The following is a 15,910-nucleotide window of genomic DNA, read 5'->3' on the forward strand; positions in this document are numbered from 1 at the left end:
TGTCACACCAGGGCACTGGTGCAGCATCTGCTATCTTCGTACCAACCCTCACCTATGGTCACGAGCTATGGGTCATGACCGAAAGAACAAGATTCTGGATATAAGATCCCGAAATGATTTTTCTCCGCAGGGTGTCCAAGCTCTCCCTTAAAGATAAGGTGAGAAGCTTGGTCATCCCGGAGGGGCTCAGAGTCGAGCCGCTTCTCTTCCACGTCGAGAGGAGCCAGATGAGGTGGCTCGGGCATCTGATTAGGATGACTCCTGGATGCCTCCCTGGTGAGGTGTCCCACCGGCAGGAGGCCCTGGGGATGACCCAGGACACGCTGGAGAGACTATGTCTCCCAGCTGGCATGGAAACGCCTCGGGATTCCCCAGGAAGAGCTGGAAGAAGTGGATGGGGAGAGGGAAGTCTGGGCTTCCCTGCTAAAGCTGCTGTCCCCGCAACCTCGCCCCGGATAAGCAGTAGAAAATGGATGGATGGATGGATGGATGGAGGGCACTGGTTGGGAATCACTGGTCTCGTAAATTGATTATTTGAAGGCTATTGTCGTGTATGCTATCTTCAGGAGTAATAATACATGTAGACAAGAAATACGTTCCTGCCAATGTTTGTACAGACAATAAATAGTAAACCCTGTTGCTGGCTGTTGCGTTTATTTATTTATTTTTAAATGCTGCTCTGCCATGTTTCTCAAACTAAGGAAGAAATTCTCCACCACGTTATGTCATACAAATAGCACCACCTCATCCCATCTCAGCTTGCCAAATCTCTGCAGAGGACAAACGTTTCCAAATAATCATCTACTGCTGCAAACTTCAAATGATTAATTTATGCAGTCTTGCGTTCGTGTTTTCGCAATAAATTTGCAAAACACAATTTGGCAGACATTTCCCCATTACCTCCTTTCTCTATCCCTTCTCGTCTGTTTTTTATAATATCAAAAGACTGCACAATCAGTGGTTTGTCCCGGCTGGGAAGGAGCACAGGAAGCAGGTGTTATTCTGATTAAACACACATCACACATGCACTAACAAGTTGGACTGAGCGCCAAATCTCAGTGACTAGTCATAAAAACATTCTAAATTAAAAAAAACAAATCCTCAAGAAGGGTCTTTTTTCTCCCCCAATGTTGGACAACGGTGCACCTAAAGACTCAAGCTGTGCAGTGCTACTTTGACGTAGATTTTTTTTTGTTGCATGACCCAGCCTAAATTGTTAATTTAATGCAGTCAGGCACAGGTTTCAAATAAAGGCCTGGGGGACAGATTCTGCTCACCACATCATACGAAGCGATATCGTTACCAAACCCCTTTTAAAAAATAAATTCAACAATAGTTTTTCCAAACTTTTTTTCCTTGACGTCTGATATCAAAACGAGCTAAAAATCATTTTATTGTTTATACGTTAATGATACAGTAGTACGATGGGGCAAATTTACATTTATATAGTTTCACTGGAGCGCGTCGACCTCACAGTGCAGAGGTTGTCAGTTCAATCCCGACTCCAGCCTCCCTGTGCCTGCGTGGGTTTTCTCCGGGTACTCCGGTTTCCTTCCACATTCCAAAAACATGCATGGCAGGCTGATTGAACGCTTTAAACCCTGGGGAACCCACGGGGTCAAATTTGGCCCCTTAAAATTCTGCTACTCAAATGCTACCCTTAAATCCGAAAGGGTCAAATTTGGCTTAGGATTAAAGCATGAAATATTTGGTAAAACATATAGTTTGGTGTTCAGTGAACATATAGCAGTCATTTAATGTATAATTCAACATTTTCCAAAGAAGAAAAAGGTGGTTGGGTTCTCCAGGGTTAAATTTTCCCTAGGTGTGAGTGTGAGCGGGGATGGTTGTTCGTCTCTGTGTGCCCTGCGATTGGCTGGCAACCGGTTCAGGGTGTCCCCCGCCTAGTGCCCAAAGATGGCTGGGATAGGCTACAGCACCCACTGCAAGCCTTATGAGGATAAAGCGGATCGGAATGGATGGATGGAAGGATGGATAGTTTCACTGGTTTAATGGCCAGAACTATACAGTGGCCCAGAACAAAACTAAAACTGTCACCCCTGTGGTAGCCCAACGCAATCATGTGTGCACGGATGTGCGTGTATGATTAAGAGTCAGCGGGTACATCAGTTGGTTTCTACTGTATTAAGTGCGCTTTGGCACTCCTTTATTTTGTTCACTTGAGGCTATTATTTTACAAACTAGATATAAAAGGACATAAATAAATGTCATAACTTACATGTACCTATACTGTGTCTCCTTGACAAACAAAACAAACAAAAATATGATCACATCAAAACAGAGAAAAAAAAAGTCAATGTTAGATTCGACATGACTAAATCTTATGGCATTGGAAGGTATACAGTTACAAACATTAACATCTGTGGTCTGTTATTTTTGTTCATTTTTCTGTTTTTTTTCTTCCAAATCATCAGACATTGAAGTAAAAGGGAAAATCAAATCTTTTACAGTACATTCTAGTTTTCTTCCCAACATGTCTTGCATATTTCCAAGCAGGTCCTTATATTTCAATCACTAAAACCCAAATGTTACACATCGCCAAGAAGAAAGAGCCACAGCGCTGTATTAAGGACGGAGGTGTTTTTGTGAAGTGTTACTTATTTAAGTTCAAAACATTCACATAAGTAGAGTTTCAAGAGATAAAGGAATAGAACAAACGAAGCCCGTTGGGTTATACCAATATATGTATGATGTATTCTGGAACCCAAACAGAAAAATAGCAGTCTTCCCTTCTTTGTCACCTTGTCCTATAAGTCATGGTTGTGTACTGGCATAGGGCCTTCTCATATCCAGAGACTGTTTTATTATCACAAGCTTGACGAGTCCAAACTGAAGTCAGAGGCTTTTAGTCACACTTGGCGGTGATCCTGTATCCAAAGCGCAAACAGGTTGCTTTCCGGGAAAACTGTTCTCGAGTCCGGCTCACAAAGACAGGAGCAACATATTGTACATCAGGTTTTCTTTAGCAAGCAAACGCATGTTGTTGTTGTTGTTGTTGTTTTCCACAGGCTTCACAGTGGCCAGTGAATGGACAAGGTTAGTGTTTCTCAAGTACGTAAACCATACATCACACACCCTTACGCATTCATTCACACATTCAAACCAAACTCCTCTTATTTTACATGCAAGCAAAGAAGAAAACAACAATAATACATCCTGAAACGTTAAAAAAAAAAAAAAAAACCAGCCCAGCATCCACTGGACTTTCTAGATTATATTACATTCTTCATATAGTCTTTTTCGATTCTTGTAATCATTCAAATGTCTCCAGTACAGAGCTGGATGTTCCAAAGTCCACGGTGGGAAGAAAAACGTCATCTCAGTGTCAGGAGAGACTGCTGTAAGAAGAGGAGGGCATAGGAAGAGGAGTCAGACAATGGGGAGGGAAAGGAATTCTGGGGCTATCGAGTGGAGACAGGATCCTGAGGACGGACGACAGCAGCTGGGGAGCAAAAGAGAAAGAGATAGGCCGCATCAGTCTTTGTGTTTGTCAATATCAATGATTTCTGCTGGCCATTCATTCCCAGATGACTTCATCAAACATTCCGCTCATCTGAAAGCAAAACGCGAGCATTCGGGGGTTGATGAGTGGCCTCATTCTTTTTTTAGGCGCCAGAGGCATAAAAAAAGTGTGTTTTGTATTCAAGTCTTCTTGAACGGATTGACTCATTCAATGGACTCTCAAATCTATGTGATGATACCCATATTCTATTTCTTGATACGGTATTTCTAATCACAACCTTTGAGAAATCAAGCCACTGGTTGTGTCAAAACTCAAAACATTCCAGATGTCCTTGTGATCGATTCCATATATTTGCGGCCATACATGGACATTACTTACATTTCCAGCCTCATTATTTGGGCTCTGGACAGTTCTTTATTATGACATAAATACGGTGCCCTCTCTAATTAACAGCCCCACTGGTTGCTTTAAGCCTTAAAATAAATTCCATTTTTATACTCTCATGCTGAAAATTGTAGAAATGGTCCACCCCACACAAAATGAAGCTGGTCCCTTGGCCATCTCAGTCCCCAGACCTCAACCCCATTGAAAACCTGTAGAGTGAGCCAAAGAGGAGAGGACCCTGGTTGCTGGATGAATCCGTAAGATTGTGCAAAGGGGAATGGTGTGTTCTCCCATCTTGTCAAATATGATAGAGGTAGATGAGGTGGTTTTTTTTCTTTTTTTGTTGGCCAAAGAAGCTTGTTCAAAGTATTACCATCACGGGGTGCTACTAATTGCGGCACACATGATTTGATGAAAAACAATTATTTCTGAATGTTGGATTTTTTTTTTCCCACTGAATAAATGCACTTGAATCGAAGGTTGGATTTTCCTCTTCCCATTTTTATCATGTATTATTTCAGGCAAAAAATGAATTTATTCGAAGCTAAAGAGCACATCTTAACCTGGGGTGCCAATAATTATGCCGGGCAGTGTATATTGTGTAATTTTATACTGTATATATACAGTATATAATTCAAAATACCGGAAACTCCCTTTTCTTCTACTTTCTCTTCTTGTCCATGTAAGATGGGCAAATACATTTGTGCACACAGTGTATGCGATATTAGATTATCACATTGCAATTACAGCAAAAGGAAGAAAAACAAATACGAATTCTCACCTCGATAACAGCTTGAGTAATCCTCTGTGGAGTTTCATGATTGTGATTCACTCTGTATCCGTATTGGGTTTGTTGCATACATCCTTTTGATTAAATCCTGGCATCTGGACCTTTGTCTTGCTGCGTGAATAAACCTTATTAAATCCAGCGAAACAATTGTCCACTGAGACTGGGGAGGAACGGTAAGGAAGTCCTGTAGCAAGATGCGGCGGCCGCCAGGGCTCTGATTCTCAGAGATACATGAGATGATTCACGCTGTGTGTTTGTCAGAGGGGAGGGAGGACATTTTTGGGAAGACAGGCCATTTGCTCTGGAAGATCAAAAAAAAAACATTCTCTGCAATGTCCTGAGGGGGGAAAAAAACAAAAACAAAAAACTGCTACAAAAAGAAAAAGTCCATGATAGACCAAAGAACCAAAGGAACATGTATCACCGTAAACACCCTCGCACCACCATCTTTCTGACAAAGCCAACGCTGGACTTCTCTGACAGCTGAGATCCTCAAATTTGTGTGTGAGCTATCAAACAGATCCAGCTGAGACAGAACAGTGGCGGCTGGGGCAACCTGCGAGTCCCACGGTGGCAATGCATGAATGATAAACAGTCACAAGAAGAAAGATCTGGTCTACGTATCATTTCACAAAGAAAGTTCCCAAAATAACACAAAAGATTTCCCATCTGTCTTGCTTGTCTTTTCCATCCAATAAAGGCACTCCAGATTGGCCTCTTGGAAGCACTTCCAGCCTCCATTGATCCACAAATGCCTTTTTTTCTCCAAAATAACACCCCCCCCCAAAAAAAAGAGCAGAATAAAGGTCTGAATTTCTGAAAAAGTGCTATTGTCCCCACTTTTTGCTTCTTCTTTTCTTTCAGACCAAATTTAAAGTGCACAGATGAGGTAAACTATTTCTTCATAGTTTGTCTCTTATCAAAGGTAGTCTTTTTTTTCTTTTTTTTTTTTCTTCATTGGAAATGAAGTCCTTTTGCACCCTTTTCATTCTCCATTTCGAATCTCTCAGACAGGAACCATTCTGCCTTGCATCTGTTGCATCTGGGAGAGCATTCCCTGGACACTTGTCAGGATCTTGCTCTGATGTGCTGCTGAGGAGATTCCAATGCGAGTCAGGTCCCTGCAAGGAGAGGACGCACACTCTTCAGAACAATAAAAACAGAACAGACAAATGATCCACAGAATGGGTTTTGCAGTTTTCCAGTGGGCTGACATGTTAAACTGCTGAATAAGCAATTTCAGATGCCAACACGGCAATCCCAATCCTGTCATTTTAAGGGATTAGATGAATAACTGGAATACATGCATGCCATAAATACTTCCTCACTAAGATTATAAGAAAGCCACAAATGTGTGTCTGTGTGCGTGTGCACGCACGGTTGCATGTCTACAGAACTGTAACTTTAAGAATGCAACAGTTGTGCACAAACAAGCACTTCAAAATCCTTTTGAAAGCAGAGTACACCGCAATGAGAAGTAAAATGTCCTACTCACTCTTGCGTCATGTGGATCACCGCCTCTGGAGCCGTGTAGCTGGCGGCTGTAAAGTTGTCGATGTATCTTTCCATGCCAATGGCCTGAAGCCAGTCCTCTACTGTGCCCACGGCTGAGGACCCCTCGGGGCTGCCGGGCTCCAGCAGGGTGGTGGTAGGCCTGATGAGTGGCGAGAGGTCAGGAGAGAGGAATTACATTTTTTTTTAAAAAGTGAAGAATTATTATTTTATTAGATTTAACTCATTTTGAGCAAAATAAACAGATTTTTGCCTCTAATGCGATAATTGTAAACAATGCATGACCACACACCTTGGCATGCAACATTTCTTTCCACCATCTCTTCTTGGCTAATCCATATCACCATTGTATGAAACTCAACAAAAGCCAAGCTAAATCAACGATAAGATCCTCTTCGGTGTGACGATTTGAATGGTGGAATGGCTCTTTTTCGAAATATTCTTCACTCTGGTATGTGTACTAATCCCATCAAATGTATCACCTACAAAACACCCATCTATCATATATGCATACACACACACACTTTCTCTTTCAGTCATTTATCCTTACAAGCTGTATTTATAGAGTTCCGTTGTGCTAATTACTCCACAAGGAACCTCTTCCACTCTCGTTGTGTAACATTGGGTGAGCATGGGAATGTGTGCTCAAACACTCATTAAACTCAAACAGACATCCACTGGGCGGCACCGAGTCTGTAAACACATGTAGGTCATTCTTGACACATTTTAGCCACTCAAGAGTAATAGCGTAGAAGCTGTCGGGTCATATTTGTTTTTGACTTTGAACCCAAGCGCTACATCAGAGTTCTCCAGACAGTCAAAATTCCAGAGTGTATAGAAGCATTGATGATAATTTGAAGAGGAATCTATTAGCCAGGCTCTTTGTGCTGCAATCGGCCACATGTTGCTGGTGGAAACATTTAATGCTTAGTAAAAAGGGAACTAATGGGAGGGTTATGTTACATGGCGTGCGATAATAAAATGACACAGAAACAAAACTGTCGACTCTGGCCTGATGTTTCTACTTTATTTTTCTTTTAACACATCATAAACAGTAAGTACAAATGTACAGACACCCTCCTAGTTCATTAATCATTGTCTTCACCAAAACAACCAAAGCCCATAAAGCCATGGTTGGGTGACTTTGAGAGCCCTGACCATCAAACACCTTTGGGATATGTGAGCTATAAGTCGCCCAGTTCCACTCCCGTCACCTTTGACCTCGCAAATATTTTTTGTGGATGAAAGGGCAGAACACACACGCTATAAAACCTGTGGAAAGTTACGATATTTTGACGACATTTATAGATTGTCAGCCAGATCTTGGCAGAACATTTCACTTTGGTGTCATATGGCGTACATTTGTTATTGAGGTTCACATTGCAATGTGCTATGGGAATTGTGATACGCTTCAATATGAACCAATTCATCAGTCAGAATAATGTCAGCCGATCAATACCGTTGGAGTCGTCATTACTGACAGGACCATACTACTGTTAGTAGCCCTCCTCACCTGAGAGCACCGTCTCCACCAGTTCTCTTCAGACTGTTGGGGTTACGAATCAGCTTATCCAACATGTTGACAATCTGGCCAAACTTTGGTCGCTCTGCCCTCTCTCTCTGCCAGCAGTCCAGCATGAGCTGGTGGAGAGCCACGGGACAGTCCATTGGTGGGGGCAGCCGATAACCCTCGTCAATGGCTTTGATGACCTATTAAAAGAAATGAAGCGATATCTGAAGCCACCATGTTTCTGATACCTTTCAATAACAATATTCCGAACGATTAGGGTTCATTTTAATCATTCAACGTTGTGACTGATCAATGCGCGTGCGCCACATCTGTGGTCATATTAAAATAGCAGTGAGCGTATGTCATTGTGACTTACATCTTGGTTACTCATGTCCCAATATGGCCGCTCGCCATATGACATCACCTCCCACATGACGATGCCGTAGCTCCACACATCACTGGATGAAGTGAACTTCCTGTAAGCGATGGCCTCAGGAGCCGTCCAGCGGATAGGGATCTTCCCTCCCTATATTGATCAAAAAAATGACCTGATAAATCAAGGCTGACAAATCGCATAGGAGCAATGACACGTCGTCAGTTACTGTCACCTCCCACACATGCCCACACACTCACTCTGGTAGTGTATGCAGCCTCAGGGTCGTCCTCCAGCACACGAGACATGCCAAAGTCGGACACTTTGCAAACCAAGTTACAGTTGACCAGGATGTTGCGAGCTGCAAGATCACGGTGGACGTAGCTCATGTCTGACAGGTACTTCATGCCTGATGCGATACCACGTAGGATGCCGACTAGCTGGATCACAGTGAAGTGGCCGTCATTCTTCTGCACACATGAGAAACAAGTTGTTGATCAAGTCAACTGCGTTACCATTAACTCATTCACTCCCAAAGACGTTTCTAAACGTCTTTTCAGACTTGGTCTAGAATTGGCTGGTACTGAATGAGTTAAAAAACAGATGTCTTTTGTGAAATGCATTCAACAAACGCATGTGACTTTTTACCGTTCTATATGGGTTGAGCATTTGCTACAAATTTCGTCGGTTGAACGAGACATCTGTGCTCTTGCAGACACAAGAAGTAGCTCTTTGTTTCAAAAAGGTTGGTGACCCCTGCTCGAGACTTTAGGCAGGATGCTTGATACTAATAAAGATCCTCCAAAGCTTCAAGTTTAGTGAACCTTACCGACACAGAAGTGAAACCTGAGTAAAATTCTTGTCGCAAAGATGCGAAGTCGATAAAGGAGGAGGGATAAAGATTAGAATGAATGTTTGTGAACAAGTGCTTGTAATTTGGGTGGATGACATTAAAGTGATAAGATGGGATCAGTATACTACAGGTGTAGCTCTCTTGCTCTCTCTCTCTCTTTCTCTCTCTCACACACACACACACACACACACACACACAGAAACGCATGACTGACCCTCAGGAATGCATCCAGCGATCTGTTTTCCATGTACTCTGTGATAATCATCACTGGCTTACCTAGAGAGAAAGAGAGAGAAAGACAGAGAGAGAGAGAGAGAGAGAGAGAGAGAGAGAGAATGAAAGACAGATGATTATAGAGCTAAATGATGCACATGACAGCCCAGCAGTCTCAGTGGAATTTAAGTGTGTGTGTGTGTGTGTGTGCGTGCGTGTGTGTGTGTGCGTGCGTGCGTGCGTGCGTGTGTGTGTGTGTGTGTGTTTGGCCATCTCTCTCTGTCCCACAGTGATTTAATGAGCTCAATGTAACGGTTGCCCAGAAATCCTCTTTCTTTGGTTGCACAAGCAAAGGCATCTCGTCTGAAACAAAACTAGACGACGCACCCATCTGGTCTTCATGCAAATATGACAGACTTTGGATATGTTATGTGAGATCTCATCACAATCACCCAGCCAGAGTCTATTCGACTCACGATTTATGCCCCTGACTGTTCCTTGGAGATCTTTCCCCTGACCAACTTCTGACACATCTGTCACCCTCGTCTGTGTTGCATAGTTCCATCTCCTTCCCATACGCTGAATCATTCCCTTGACCCCGCCCATTCCGCTTTGGCCTTTTTCACCTCATCCCTCTATCTTGGCCACTCTTCTCTTTGGGGAGCATCTGTGTCTTTATCTGAGCGAGACATGCGACGGGTAGGGTGGCTGTTCCCTGGTGGGTCTCTGTTTGGGTTTTTTTCCCAATGGATGAGGGGGGATAGCAGGCAGGAGGAGCAAGACACGAACAGAAGAAAGAGTAACGATGGCTTGTCTTTATCCCCAACTGTCGACCCGTGACAGAAGTGTTGATAGCAATAAATTTCAAGTTCAAGGCCGATTGCAATGAGAAGTGCTGAGTTAAGGCTTTTGCTTGAAATGCAAAATCTCTCATGCATTCTTGTAGAGAACTCAGAGTAGGAGAGAGCTGAGCCGCTGGCAGCTGAGATCCTAGAGGTGACGTTCCCCTCCACAGCAAGACTGCTCGCCTTGCCAAGGGGCTGTCATTCACTCCCTCACCCGCTGTGTGACTGGCACGCCATTAATCATGGGGCGCTCGGACGATGCCCCCAAAAGAGGAAGTGGATTTAAAGCTGGAGGAGAGCGGGGGCCCTGTCTGTCAGCCATCTTTGTTCCCTTTGTTGAGCACCTCTGCCCTCGAGGCACCAGTGATTGACAGCTCCCCAATCCAGTCTGAAGAGCATCTGACCTGCGACCCGAAACTCTCGCCTTTTCAGCCCCGCCCTATTCCTCACGGCTTATTTGCATGCTAATTCCGTGTTTACTGAATACGCCCCGCCGCCTTTGGCAATGAACCCTAGGCAGGGACTCTCGAAAGACGGCTGATTATCACCTGCCAATGAAAGCGGGTAGGGAGAATCAGGCAACAAAGGGACAATATTGGGAACTCAAAAGACAAACGCTCCTCAGAGGCCCACTCAAACACAAAGACACGCTTTTAATAACTCATCGGTTTTTAATTTAGAGGCTTGCTTTATGTAAATTAGACATTTTAATGGAGACTGGATTTAAGGCTGAAGGCATCCAATTGCACTCCGGCAGTCCTCAGTGAAGAGGATTTTCTAAAATTATGTATTTTAGAAGACCTTCGAGGTGTATTCATAATTAATATGCCTTAACTGACTCTGTTGGACATGCCAACAAGTTCATGCCACATTAAGAATTCCTTTTAACTTTATTGAAAGAGAGAGGAGAGGGCAATTCAAATAATGGCTTTTTTTTAATTTTTAAATAGATTCCACAAGACACGCTAAAGTAAAGGACTCATTTGCCCAAATGTTGAGTTGTGTTCTCAGAAGGCAGAGTGGAAGGAGGCGAGTTAGTTATCAGATGCCCTTCTTGCTAAGGCACATCAGCCTTTCATGTTGGCGGCTATCACTGCGGCATGGTTCATCTGTCTCCCTCATCTAACCCTCAAATGCTTTATCATTTTCAACTTCTGGTTCATTCGCTTTCTTAGCCTCTCTGTTTTTTTGTTTTTTTTCTTTTGTTGTCATTCCCGCTGTTGTCCTCTGTAGCTCCTTCAATCCATCACCTTCTAAACGCCCGGCTGTCTTTTCCTCTGTGCATCTCTATTTGCACCTTCCATGGCTTGTCTCAGATTTCTTTTCCTTGCGCCCGTCCTTCCATCTGCATTTCCTGTGCCTTTCTCACGGCTTCTCGCTGAGGTCTGAGGGGTCATATAAGGGGTGATAGGTGTTGGAACAGATAAGTAATTCTGCCAGAGCCGCTGTTCACTTTCAGGCCGGTCTAGGCCGTGCATGCATCTGTCTTGTCTTGTGTGTGTAAAAGGGTCAGAGACGGTGTTATCGAGCAGAGATAGGACCAGGCTGCTGCTATGTCATGACACATTAAGGCACTTCATCCGTCTAACCAAAGCTGAGGCTGGCCAACAGTTATCGGCCCTCCCGAACACATGCATAGAACGCGAAGTGCACAGACGTGTTGACAAGAGATTTACACAAACACACAAGGACCTCAGTCCTGCCAAACAGAACTGGGACAAGGAGTAAATGGTAGAGCGAAGTTGGGGGGGGGGGGACGTAAAGAAGATAACACCAAGGGCAGAGGGAGGGAGATGTGACCAGGATTTTGTGACCGTGCGGCAGCAGATAGAGCAGGGATAGGGTATCACTCCCTAACCCCAAACACATTTAGAACTGACACGATGATTAATGAGCCCAGTGCCGCACTACAGGGACTGTTCCTGGGCCATTAGCACCCCCACCCCACCCCCCGCACCTCACCATTTGCCCACCTTGGTCTATTTCCCTTTAACCTTCCCACTGACGACGTAGCCCGTCCATCTGGAAAAAGGCCACCCGGTGACAGCCTGACTGTGAAATACAAACCCTTTTCCAGTGCAGTTGGGACGTTGTGTTAAACATAAATAAAAATGGAATAAAACTGATTTGCAAATCATTTTCAACCTGTATTTAATTGAATGCACTCAAAATACAATATATTTCATGTTCAAACAGACAAACTTCATTGTTTGGAACATCCATTAGGTGAACAGCCTAACTGGGAACAGGTGGATGCCATGTTTGGGTATAAAAGGAGTTTCCCTGAATTGCTCAGACATTCACAAACAAAAATGGGGCAAGATTCATCTCTTTGTGAACAACTGCTTGAGAAAATAATTGAACAGTTAAAGGACAATGTTCCTCAATGTACACCTCCAAGGAATTTCGGGATTTCAGCATCTAAAACTCCATAATATCATCAAAAGGTTACAGAATCTGGAGAAATCACTGCATGGAAGCGGCAATGCCGAAAATCGGCATTGAATGCTTGTGGCCTTTGATCCCTCAGGAGGCACTGCATCAAAAACTGACATCCCCGTGTAAAGGACCACATGGGCTCGGGAACACTTTAGTAAATAAAGTTTGGCACTACATCCTTAAGTGCAACTTCAAACTCGACTATGCAAAGCAAAGGTATATCAATGACACAGAGAAATGCCACCGGCCTCTCTCGAACCGAGCTTGTCTATGATGGAGTGATGGCAAGTGGAAAAGTGTTCTGTGGTCTGACGAGTCCACATTTCAAATTGCTTTTGGAATTTGTGGACGTCGTGTCCTCTGGGCCATAGAGGAAAAGAACCATTCAATCTGTTCAAAAGCCAGCATCTGTGATGGCGTGGGGCTTTGTTAGTGGTTAACTTATATATGTGTGAATTCACCATTAATGCTGAAAGTTACACACAGGTTTTGGAGAAACATATGCAGCCATAAAATTCAAAGTTAATGATGATTTGCTAAAAACAACAGAACATTAAATATCTTGTCTTTGTCGTGTATTCAATTAAATAAAGGTTGAACATGATTTGCAAATCATTGCTTTCTGTTTTTGTTTATGTTTAACATCATGTCCCAACGTCATTGGAATTGGGTTTGTACTTCCAACACACTCATCATGGTGGGATGCTACAGCTTTTACGGATGTACTTCAGACATAATCAGCACATACTGCTACCAACTCACACATAAGTCTAGTCATGTTCAATTAATTACATACTGTAAATAGAATCGTTTACATATCCTACAACCTTCTGAAACAATCCAAAGCAAAGTCCTTCCATATGGGAATACTATCACTCAAAGAAAACATTTGTCTGAATCAACCTTCTACCAATGTCACCCACAATGTAGGCTGGAATGATTTATTGTTACATTTTTATGGGGTGGGTGTGGGTGGTTCTGGGAGGGTTGGGGTGCGATGGAGATGGATATGTCCTTTTTAGTGTATTAAATATACAGTGTATTGCACATATTAAACACGTGCACACATTTGTGTGTTTGAGGAAGTTCTGAATAATTGGGATCCTGTAAGTCAAGGTTATTAATGACTGATTTGTGACTTCGAACAGCAGCAGGAAAGAAAAATAATCACATACATTTGGTGACTACACCTTCCAGGTGGATGATGTTGGGATGGTCAAATTGGCCCATAATGCTGGCCTCAGCCAAGAAGTCCCTCCTCTGCTGGTCGGTGTATCCGGCCTTCAGCGTCTTTATGGCCACACAGATCTCTCTCTTCCCGGGCATTTTCAAACGGCCACTGCAGACCTCACCAAACTCCCCTGAAACAAACGTAGTTCCGTTTAAAGTGCCAGTGTTTGTTTTTTTATGTGTATGTTGGAAGGGGTCCTCTTTAAACATTGATCAAGGTCTCTACTCCCTGCTTGCTCCCTTCATGCAGCCGGTTGTGCGGTGAGCGAGAGGGACAAGAAATGGATATTGATCTTTCTCTTTATTGTTTTGTCATTGGATGACTTTTCTTCAGCTAGAGTAGTACCGTATTTTCCGTACTAAAAGGCTCACCTAAAAGCCTTCCATTTTCTTAAAAGCTCACAGCGCGCCTTAAAATCCGATGCGCCTTGTGTACGGTAATATGTCGACCCCAAAATGGCTCCTTGCTAGAGACATGCTAACAACGCAGAGTTCAAACTTAAGGCGATCGGGTTACGCAGTTGAACACGGAAATAGAGCAGCGGCAAGAGAGTTCAATGTTAACGAGTCAATGTTATAACTTGCTGTTGGTTAAGTGAACTGTGTTGCTGCTTTATTAAATACGTTTTACTGACATTTGATCGTTCTGTAGCAACGCCACACAACAGCTAAGCTATCTTAGCTGTTGTCGTTTGTTCAAAGATCTTTGATCTGTGACGTGGGTTGCGTCAGTGCTGATTGGTTGAACCACGTGCGTACGTGCTCGCGCTCACGCGCGCACAGTATACATCAGTGGATTATGGACTGCTGAGGCACGCTTCACTCGAGTGTCGAGTGGCGTTGCTACAGTTCTGTTGGCATTTCCTTAATCGTAGCTCCATCTAGTGGATGCCTTGCAGATTGCATCTTTAAGTGCGGTGCGTCCAATATATAAAAAAAAAATACAAAATAAGCCATTCATTGAAGGTGCGCCTCATCATCCAATGCACCTTTTTGTGTGGAAAATACAGCACAACATATTTAGCTATGTTGTCCTCAAAGACAGACAATAAGTTAAGATCAGGGAACAAAAAAAAGTGTTTCTCTTGAAGAAAGGCAGGATTTGCATGAAAATAAAAAAAATAACACAATTCCATCCAAATAGTCTTTCTCGGCAATATCTCAGCAAAGAAATACACGTAATGTGAATTGGTGAGAGATGAATAGTTTGAAAATACATCCACTTACCGACACCAATTACTTTCTCAATCTTGATACAGGATGCATCAATCTCTTTGGCAAACTCACGTACAGCTTGGTTTGGGTCTTCATAGGTAAAGGGGTCAACGTATGTTCTCACTCCTTTTGAAAGAAAATCAAAAATTCAGTCTGGAAAGAACTCATCTCTTCTTTGATTTTTATTTTGCTGCAGGCTAGACCACACTTATCCACGCTCCTCTCTGTCCCCCAATACCTTGATTTACACTAATGCTGCTAATGTCACTATGGCTGACTGAGAAAGACAGAGCTCATTAACTTAAAACATTTGTGGGACATCAGTACCAATGCTAATGGCTTGATGATGAGCTTTTTAGAGTAAGGCAGGCTTCCAAATTGTTTTTACCGTCCTTCTCATTTATGGGCTCCAGTTGTGGTTTATAATGCATGCACATCCCCAAAAACACCAATGTTGCTCAATAACAGAATTAGTGTGCACTTGAAATTACCTTGATGTAAATGCTTCTCTTCATCTGACTCCTGCTTGGCTTTGCTGTACTTACTCCTTCTAGGGAGAGATAAAAACACCAGGACAGTTAGTTACGTGTCATGCTAAAAAAAATAAAAATAAAAAATAAAATCTCCAAAAGGCAAAATTAAACATACATTATGTCCCTTAAATTGGGGTTTTCTTGTTGTGTGATGTATTTTTACAGTTTTGTCATTTACAATATCTCCTCGGGCGGCCCGGTAGTGCAGTGGTTAGCACGTCGGCTTCACAGTGCAGAGGTACCGGGTTCAATTCCAGCTCCGGCCTCCCTGTGTGGAGTTTGCATGTTCTCCCCGGGCCTGCGTGGGTTTTCTCCGGGTGCTCCGGTTTCCTCCCACATTCCAAAAACATGCATGGCAGGCTGATTGGACGCTCTAAATTGTCCCTAGGTGTGAGTGTGGGCGTGAATGGTTGTTCGTCTCTGTGTGCCCTGCGATTGGCTGGCAACTGATTCAGGGTGTCCCCGCCTACTGCCCGAAGACGGCTGGGAAGGGCTCCAGCACCCCCCGCGACCCTAGTGAGGATCAAGC

The 15,910-nt window shown here is 43.4% G+C and overlaps 1 protein-coding gene across 1 annotated transcript in view; it reads right to left on the reverse strand.

Moving 5' to 3' along the window:
• Positions 1–2,134: 2,134 nt before the first annotated feature.
• The window catches only part of epha4l (eph receptor A4, like), a 54,044-nt gene continuing 40,268 nt past the window's right edge, over positions 2,135–15,910 (reverse strand). Inside the window, exons 9-18 of the mRNA XM_086124885.1 lie at positions 15,340–15,398; positions 14,861–14,974; positions 13,579–13,764; positions 9,121–9,182; positions 8,314–8,523; positions 8,057–8,206; positions 7,684–7,880; positions 6,154–6,312; positions 4,650–5,779; positions 2,135–3,463 (exon numbers count right to left, since the gene is read on the reverse strand). Of these exons, the coding sequence (XP_085981011.1) occupies positions 5,665–5,779; positions 6,154–6,312; positions 7,684–7,880; positions 8,057–8,206; positions 8,314–8,523; positions 9,121–9,182; positions 13,579–13,764; positions 14,861–14,974; positions 15,340–15,398 (1,252 nt within the window). The 3' untranslated portion in view covers positions 2,135–3,463; positions 4,650–5,664. The remainder of the gene's footprint in view (positions 3,464–4,649; positions 5,780–6,153; positions 6,313–7,683; positions 7,881–8,056; positions 8,207–8,313; positions 8,524–9,120; positions 9,183–13,578; positions 13,765–14,860; positions 14,975–15,339; positions 15,399–15,910) is intronic.

This window comes from Hippocampus guttulatus, chromosome 12 (assembly GCF_054856545.1).
Source record: "Hippocampus guttulatus isolate MCC_2025c chromosome 12, RoL_Hgut_1.0, whole genome shotgun sequence".
Lineage (NCBI taxonomy): Eukaryota > Metazoa > Chordata > Actinopteri > Syngnathiformes > Syngnathidae > Hippocampus > Hippocampus guttulatus.